Genomic DNA, 9,554 nt, shown 5'->3' on the forward strand with positions numbered 1-9,554 from the left:
TGAGTATTTCTGAAATTCTGAAAGCTACATATTGGCGATATTTCCGAGGGTCCGCTTTCAACCACGATAAAACAGTCATGGAATCAGTCCAGATGAATCGCTTTTGAATGGGCAAACTATGATTTTCCTCAACTGACTTTATTAGTCGTACACCAAGAACGGCGGCATTAAGCTCATTTCTAGGGATGGACTGAGGTCTTAATGGCGTTACCTTTGTTTTTGAGGCAACCAACACACACCTTGGCGATTCACCGTCAATAATTCGGAAATATGCAACAGTCTAACTCTGACGTCCTTTTGACCCAACGCTGCCAGTTTGAAAAATCTTCATTAATAATGGAATCATCCCAACCAACTCCTGATCGCCACACGTCCTGAATGAGTATTTTTCCGTGGACCGTAAATGTAGAGACAATGCCGAGAGGATCAAACAAGCTCATGACAACTTGCAAGACCTGTCGCTTCGTTGGAATAATTGCGCCACTCAACAGAGGTTGTAAATCAGGTCGAAATTGTGCGGTGAACGCGAAGACATCTTCGTTTGGAATCCACACCATCCCCAGTATGCGTTCAGCTATTGCCGTTTTCTCCGCCAAAAAGCTCTTCGTAGCATGGGGAGCCTTTTCCCCGACCCGTGCGAGAATCTGCTCAGAATTTGATTGCCAATTCCGAATCTCGAAGCCAGCCTTACTGTGTATTAGACGAACATCCATCGCCAAATTGAGTGCTTCTTCAATTGTGTCTCTACTATCAAGGTAATCGTCCACGTAAGTGTTCTCCACAATGGCCAAGGCTGCATCGGGATACCGTTCAGAATAGTCTAATGCGTTTGTATTTTTAATGTATTGGGCTGAGCATGGCGAGCAGGTAGCTCCAAACGTAGCCACGTCCATGACGTATACTTCTGGGGGAGATTCCGGATCGGTCCGCCATAGGAATCTTTGTGATTGACGATCTTCCTTTTGAACAATGATTTGATGAAACATTTGCCGTATGTCGGCTGTTATCGCGTATTGCTTTTGTCGAAAACGGCATAGCACAGATAATAGCGGCTTCAATAAGTCCGGCCCTTTTAACAACATCGAGTTCAAGGACACCCCCTTGACCGCTGCGGCGGCATCCCAAACTATGCGAATTTTGGTTGGCTTACGGGGATTCCGGACCACTCCCAACGGCAAATACCAAACCTTCCGGGGATCGGTTCCTTGCAGTTCTTCCGAAGTAGCTTTATGAGCATATCCTCGTTCCAGATACTCTACGATTTGATCGGAAAATGCATGCTGCAGCTCTGGGTCCACACGCAATCGACGCTCTAAGCATTTCAGCCGGCGCTCGGCCATCGGAAAACTGTTCGGAAACTCGATTTTGTCAGTTTTCCATAAAAGCCCGGTCTCAAATTTGCCAGATTCGGTCCGTTTTGTCGTTTGCTGTAGAATCTTTCGTGCACGTTGATCTTCTGCCGTTTCTGGTACTGTTAATCCATGGATACCTATGTCCTCCATCGCAAAATAGTCCTTCACCAAGTCGTTCAGTTCACGATCGGCTGAACAGGAACATGCATGTACCATTAACCTCTCTGGCCCATCGGACTCGCAACGGCCGCCAAACACAGTCCATCCTAAACATGTCTTAATGGCTATTGGTTCTGTATCCCGTCTATCTCGTTTGCTCAGTGGCAGCATGAGCCGCGCGTGATCCACCCCGATCAATATACCTGGTACTGCATCTGCATAACTCTGTATCGGAAGACCTCGTAGAAATGCAAATCTCTGCGATATTTTTTTATAATCTAGATTTTGCTTAGGTAAACCTAAGTTGTCTACAGTTCGAACATCTTGCAGTACATATTCTGATTTATTGTCGGCTGACCGAATCGTTAGCTGTACTTTCTTTGACGAATACTCATTTCTGGTTACATTACTCGTCCATTGTAAGCAGAGAAGGGCTTCAGTTCCGTCAAGGCCAAGTTTACTGGCTATAGCGTTTTCCAGCAGCGTTAAATTAGATCCATCGTCTAAGAACGCAAAGGTGGTGACCGATTTGCCTTTGTTTCTCAGAACTACTGGGATTATTTTGAAAAGAGAAGTTGTCTTGTTGGTGCAATGTGCTGATATAACCGCCGCCAGTCCTGGTTCACGAGCTTCCGACGATATGGCCTTAGATGCATGCAGTAGTTTATGATGCAGTTCTTTGCAATCATTTATACCACATGGATGTTTAGTTCTGCACGGCCACTTGCCATGACCGGTTAGGCAGCATTTGCATAAATTATGTTCTTCGACAAGCTTGAGACGTTCCGCGGGAGTGAGTTTGACAAATGTGTCGCAGTTGCGAATACGATGATCAATACGCTGGCACGCGTGACATGGCTTCGGCCCTTTGTTTCGATTTAGCTCTGTAGCTACGAATGATTCCTCCAGTTCTGACCTACGTTCATCGCCGATTGAGTGAGCGTTTAAAAAACCACCTTTTTCTTTCTTCGAGCTCCGTCGTGTGCTGCCATCATCTCTGCCAGAGTCTATCGGTAGACTTACGTGACAAGCAGCGGTTTTAATGGAGGAAGCATAGTCGCTGAATGCTTTTAATGTGACTTCTGGGATCCGCTGACTATGGAGACCCCAGTCCAACCGCAAACTCGGTGGAAGCTTCCCTACCAGTTCCATTAACAGCATCGGGTTTGAGAGGTGGGCATGCAGGTTTGCAGCCTCGATGTATGTTACTAAGTTTCTAACCTCTCTACCAAACGTGACTAGTGTTTCTAACTTGCTGACATTTGGGACGGGAGCGCAGCGTATTTTCGACAGCAAGCAATTGACTAATTGTTCTGGCCGCCCACATTCATCTCGAAGCGTGTTGATGATTTCCGGAATCGCAGAAGGCAGAGTGAGAATACTCTGAACTTTCTCTCGGGCACTCCTTACCAGACTTTTCTGCAACCTTGCCAGATTTTCGTCGGGCTGAATTCCACACATGGCTGTAGTTGACTCAAAAGAGCTTAAGAACATTGGCCACTCCAATGGATCTCCGGAAAATTTTGGCAGCTCTTTGCTCACAACGTGGCGGGCAGCCAACTGTTGCGGGGTTATGACACCATCCGAATTCCACATGGAATTCAGCGGCGGAAAGTACGCCATAGTTGGGTGCTGAAGTAACGGATAATGTGTCGAAGCATTTTGTGCTGGTATCGACTGCTGTGCTGTAGAATGCATCCCGATTGCTGGGCCATGTGAATTAGGTACACCGGGCTGTGGAGGGTCATTCGGCGGCAATCGGTTTCCAGTTCGCATATTCACATATTCATCTGCGATTCCAGTCATAAATGGTGCATACTGCTGTTCCGTGAATTGTCTAAATTGACCGGGAAATGATGTTCTTGGTGGGAACATGTTGATCCCGTATATAGGCCACGCCATCGATTGTTGCTGATTCATCAAATAGTGCGACGACCTATTTGGCACCAGGGCAGGTTGAGTTGTGGCTCGGATTCCATGCGAATAGTCTGGTAGAAGATTATTCTCTGGCGAAATCTCGAACGATGTCCCTGTGGTAATTTCCGCCACGGACGATGCAGGTTGCTGCCCCAAAGGCGGAATCATTGGCTTCGATAGCCCATACGATATATTTGAAGAATGTTGCTGATGTTGACTTCGAGCCGGAAAAACTGGAACATGTTGCGTATAAATTGGCTGTTGCAGGATCGGCGGAAGCAGTGCCTGTTGTTGGGCAGTTGAAGGTATCGCTTGTTGATGTGCTGGTATCGGGGCAATTGTGTACACCGGTTGTTCTGAAAGTGGCACATTCCTAGTTATTTTTGGCATTGTAGGAAATATATTACTGGGGCGTGAGCTAACGGATATCGATGCAGTAACCGGTGTGGATGTATTGGCAACCGACTGGACAACCTTCTCGAGGACTATGTTTTGCTTATCTATCCAATTGCGCACATCCTTGTGACTGCGGAGACTTCGGAAGCTTCTTCGACTACCAGCTTGTTTTTCGGCTTCGACCTCGGCTTCCAGAAGATGTTTCTGAGTTAAGAATTCTCGCTACACTTATCACAGGCAACCATGTTGTCGACATGGTCGGGACGATCGCAGACTTTGCAATTAACGGCTTCTTGCGCCATCGCGCCATTGCTAGAATGCATGGCGCTATCGTCAGCTCCCGGGGCACTCATCACTCGTAATTTTCGAGTTTGTAGAAATATTTCCGTAGTCCGTTCGACGAGACTCGAACTATAAATTTATTAAATTTCATTAGATTTCATATAAATTCTTCATTTCGTACTTACAATTAGTTTCTCTATTGATTAAATTCCCCCGACTGACTTTGAGGATGTACAGGTTATATTTTCGGGTAACCTATGATAAATGATTTTACTACATGTCGCTAACCAGGTAAATGAAAATAATTCTTACTACAAGTTTATCCCGTTGAATATAATTCACTGTAACGGCTCTCGAACTAGTGTCAAATATAGCAATCTGCTAAACCATTTAAAATAGATTTAGATTTAGAAATTTAGATGACAGTTTCTAGTACAATATTGATTTTACTAATTACCTGCGCAGAATATGATAATTATTCAATATAATCGTTATTCGATAAACACCGATAAGTCACTATGCCGATATGCTCTCAAGAGATAAAGATTTATAATTACTTAGTGGAATGAACCAACAATTTTGTAACTCCACGTGAGTATTGCCGTTCTACCTATCGTATTTGCCTTCACTTCATTCCATCAGCCCGTAACGATGTTGTACCTACTCTCTATTTGACGCAAGACGTTAGTATGATAGTGTCGTAGTACTTCTGGTGAACGAGGGGCCTATCCTGAACGTTTCTTAACAATACCTATTTGTACGTACTCTCTCCGTAGAGTGCATTGTTTATGTAACATAATGCTCACCACTGTTCCTTATGATCGTTCACTTTTTCTCGTAAATTTTGTTTGTTTTAGCTTTTGTGAACGATTCTGTTGGTCTAGATAGGTGTAGAAAATTTTGTTTCATATTTATGTATAAATAACATAGGGCTTAGATAGGCCACCGCTCTCCTGCTGCTGAAATAAGTGTACTGGCTATGCTGCGCATAGGTGATGACAGCTATGCGGCGGTACGTTTTTTTGGTGCTGGTTTTGGTGTTTGTTTTGGGTCGAATGAGGAAGGCGGCCATCGAGTTTTTTTAGAAAGTGACGGACCACAGCCAGGAACAGACGTCCCAAATTTGTTCTTTTTTCGGGACAGTTTCCCGCCACCGTTATAAAGTTCAGTGCGCGCGTGTGACGAGAAGTGAAATCCGTCAGTGTGTCGGTGTGTGGTCCGGGCATTCGGAAAAAGTCTGGTGTCGGGTCGCCGATTTGGGAAGCTAATCGTTAAGGAGCCACTCGCTTCCCCGGCTAACCATAAAGGACCCAGAAGACGCCTTTCCGCTCTCGCTGTGAAGGATCAGCCGAACGAGCCTAGCTCTCCTTCACAGCTAAACGTCAAGGAGAGCGAAGCAGGGTGGCCAATGGTGCTGCCTGGGAAGTACACTGCGGTGACTTGTGGGATCTCTCGCGGGGAGCGAGTAGATCCGGCGATAATTTGCCATCGTTGCTAGCGAGGTTCCAACAAAGGAGCTAAGTTCACCTCCCTAGCTAAAAGACAAGGACCGCTGCCGGAGCAGCCAACGAAGATAAGAACGAAGGAGAACGCGGCCGTTGTTGACCCTGCCGGTCGGAAGAAGCCACCCGCCTTTCCGCCCGCAGCAGTGAATCACCAGCAGCCGTAGTGAAGTGGAGGGAGAGTGGACACAGCAAATAAAAGTTGGTAAATTTAGTTTATTTGTTTGTTTACTTTTTGTTGTGAAACGAAAATCCGAAATTCTGTAGAAGTACCTAGGCCGCCCTGAAAAGAAGGGTTCGCCGGGCAAACAAGAACCCGAGTAGTGGGCAAACCCCTACTTACAATGTATAAAGGTGAAAACTTTTTCAAAATGGTGCCACATCTACTTAGATTTGTAGTACTAGGTCACTAACAGCCATTAAAAGTCTCTTTGGTCACATTGGCCACCGTCGTCGGTTCCGGAAGCCCCGGCGGAAGTATCCAAATTCAGAATCACAGTCTCATTGGTTTCTCGGAGATTCGGCCAAACTTGGTCTCAAATGATAGGTGTGTTATCCTCGTAAATTGGCTATTAAATTTCATCTCGATCCGATTTCCGATTCCAGAGTTATGGGTTGTGGCTAGGGGCAGATCACTTGCGATGCATTTTTAAAAATCAGCTAAATTAAATGCATTTCTTTCCATCAAAATAGAAATTCGTAATGTATTTTGCGTTGCGTACAATGTAGTTTGCGTTGCGTGTAAGACATCAAAACCCTACAAAAAAATCAGCCCTACATTCAACAAACCGTCGAACAAAGTGAATCAACGTAGGACGTTTGTTAAACAAAATTTTCTGCGAGGGAGTGCAAAGTTGATGCAAAAATGGAAATTAAATGCATTTTTTTCTAATTTAATGCAAATTTGTTATACATTTCTAGAGTGATCTGCCCCTAGGGTTGTGGGGTGCGGTCACTAAGCAAAATCTATTTCAAATCGAAAATTCTAGGGGAATTGTATTGACCATTAGAAGGTAGAAATTGAGCAGCTTCTAGTGCTGCGAGGGAAGCTCCTATCTTTATGAAAAAGACTTCGTGTTTCTTAACCTCACTGTTTTCAAGGAAAAATAGTTTTGAAACCCTACATGCACTAGAAAAACTTTGGGCATGAAAGGGTTAAAAGCAATATACAAATGCTTTGAAAAAAGGAAGAGCGTCAGTACGACGATTTCCATTTCACCGAATGCTAGTTTACGAAATGGATGATTCTAGAAACATAGTTATTTTTAATGGTACTATCGAAGTACTTAGAAATATAGGGAATACCCGATATTATCAGCCACCGATATTGTCTGTGCCTGATTCAGTCTACCCCCGATTTTGTCATTGTATTGACCCCATTCTGTCACCTCTTGCATGAAAATTCGTTTGATGGGCTCTATCAAACAAACCAAGTCAATCGTCTTAGATTTCAAAATGGCGCCAATCGTCGATTTTTTGGCTTCTACTAATCAATACCTTTCAAATGACAACCATATTGATAATGGTTTTTGATGTTTTGTGGTAACCGAAAGCCGCCATCTTGGATTTCAAATGGCTCCAATCGTCAATTTTCGCCTTCTACTAATTACTACCTTTCCAATGACATCCATATTGATGGTGGTTTACGGTGTTTTGTGATAACCGAAAGCGGCCATCTTGGTTTTCCAAATGGAACCAAACATCAATTTTCGCCTTCTTCTAATAACTACCTTTCGAATGACACCCATATTGGTGGTGATTTTCAGTGTTTTGTGGCAAACGGAAGCCGCCATCTTGGATTTCGGAATGGCACCAATCATTAATTTTTGCCTTCTACTAAACACTACCTTTTAATTGACACCCATATTGATGATAGTTTTCAATGTTTTATAGTAACCGGAAACCGCCATCATGGAACTCAAAATGGCGCCAATAATCAATTTTTGCCATCTACTAATTACTACCTTTCAAATGACACCCATGCAGATGGTGGTTTTCAGTGTTTTTTGATAATCGGAATCGACCATCTTGGATTTTTAAATGGCTCCAATCATCATTTTTTGCCTTCTACTAAACACTACCTTTCAAATGGCACCTATATTAACGGTGGTTTTAAGTGTTTGGTTGTAACCATAAGCCGTTTTCTTGAATTTCAAAAAACGCCTATCATCAATTTACGTCATTCAGAAACTTCCCAACTGCCATTATCCAAAAGGAAATGTTACCCGAAAATTAAAAAAAAAATCTGAAAGTAAACGCAAAACTTTTTGGTTCTAATCACCTACATTTTTGCCTTTCTCATATAGAAAGGTTATGCAATCACTCTGAAAAACGTCAACCTAATCCCGGCCCGGAGGGCCGAGTGTCATATCCCATTCGATTCAGTTCGTCGAGATCGGAAAAAGTCTGTATGTGTGTGTATGTGTGTGTGTATGTGTGTGTGTATGTGTGTGTGTGTATGTATGTGCGTATGTGTCAAATAATGTCACTCATTTTTCTCAGAGATGGCTGGACCGATTTGCCCAAACTTAGTCTCAAATGAAAGGTGCAACCTTCCCATCGGCTGCTATTGAATTTTGGATCGATCGGAATTCTGGTTCCGGAATTACGGGTTTCAGAGTGCGGCCACACAGAAATTTCTCATATAAACTAGAGGAAAAATTAAAAATAGAATTTTTATTTTTGATGCTAAATGTGTTCAAGGTGCATGAAACGTCGAGATTTAATGCAAACTCGAAAAAAATTTGACGACGATTCACTTTTTTGGATTTTGGCACATTTTTGCCTTTCTCATATAGAAAGGTTATGCAATCACTCTGAAAAACGTCAACCTAATCACGGCCCGGAGGGCCGAGTGTCATATTCTATTCGATTCAGTTCGTCGAGATCGGAAAAAGTCTGTATGTGTGTGTGTATGTATGTGTGTATGTGTGTGTATGTGTGTGTATGTATGTGCGTATGTGTCAAATAATGTCACTCATTTTCCTCAGAGATGGCTGGACCGATTTGCTCAAACTTAGTGTCAAATGAAAGGTGCAACCTTCCCATCGGCTGCTATTGAATTTTGGATCGATCGGAATTCTGGTTCCGGAATTACGGGTTTCAGAGTGCGGCCACACAGAAATTTCTCATATAAACTATAGGAAAAATTAAAAATAGAATTTTTATTTTTGATGCTAAATGTGTTCAATGTGCATGAAACGTGGAGATTTGATGCAAACTCGAAAAAAATTTGACGACAATTCACTTTTTTGGATTTTAGCACATTTTTGCCTTTCTCATATAGAAAGGTTATACAATCACTCTGAAAAACGTCAACCTAATCCCGGCCCGAAGGGCCGAGTGTCATATCCCATTCGATTCAGTTCGTCGAGATCGGAAAAAGTCTGTATGTGTGTGGGCATGAAAGGGTTAAAAGCAATATACAAATGCTTTGAAAAAAGGAAGAGCGTCAGTACGACGATTTCCATTTCACCGAATGCTAGTTTACGAAATGGATGATTCTAGAAACATAGTTATTTTTAATGGTACTATCGAAGTACTTAGAAATATAGGGAATACCCGATATTATCAGCCACCGATATTGTCTGTGCCTGATTCAGTCTACCCCCGATTTTGTCATTGTATTGACCCCATTCTGTCACCTCTTGCATGAAAATTCGTTTGATGGGCTCTATCAAACAAACCAAGTCAATCGTCTTAGATTTCAAAATGGCGCCAATCGTCGATTTTTGGCTTCTACTAATCAATACCTTTCAAATGACAACCATATTGATAATGGTTTTTGATGTTTTGTGGTAACCGAAAGCCACCATCTTGGATTTCAAATGGCTCCAATCGTCAATTTTCGCCTTCTACTAATTACTACCTTTCCAATGACATCCATATTGATGGTGGTTTACGGTGTTTTGTGATAACCGAAAGCGGCCATCTTGGTTTTTCAAAT

At 43.0% G+C, this 9,554-nt stretch overlaps 2 protein-coding genes across 4 annotated transcripts in view; both read right to left on the minus strand.

Annotated features, from left to right (window-relative positions):
• Positions 1-9,554, minus strand: part of LOC131678033 (tryptophan--tRNA ligase, cytoplasmic) — a 205,320-nt gene that overhangs the window by 58,866 nt on the left and 136,900 nt on the right. The window lies entirely within an intron of this gene.
• Positions 255-3,818, minus strand: LOC131696330 (uncharacterized). Its single transcript, XM_058984876.1, has one exon. It carries the CDS (start codon positions 3,816-3,818, stop codon positions 255-257), a length of 3,564 nt encoding a protein of 1,187 aa, XP_058840859.1.

This window comes from Topomyia yanbarensis, chromosome 1, assembly GCF_030247195.1.
Source record: "Topomyia yanbarensis strain Yona2022 chromosome 1, ASM3024719v1, whole genome shotgun sequence".
Classification (NCBI taxonomy): domain Eukaryota; kingdom Metazoa; phylum Arthropoda; class Insecta; order Diptera; family Culicidae; genus Topomyia; species Topomyia yanbarensis.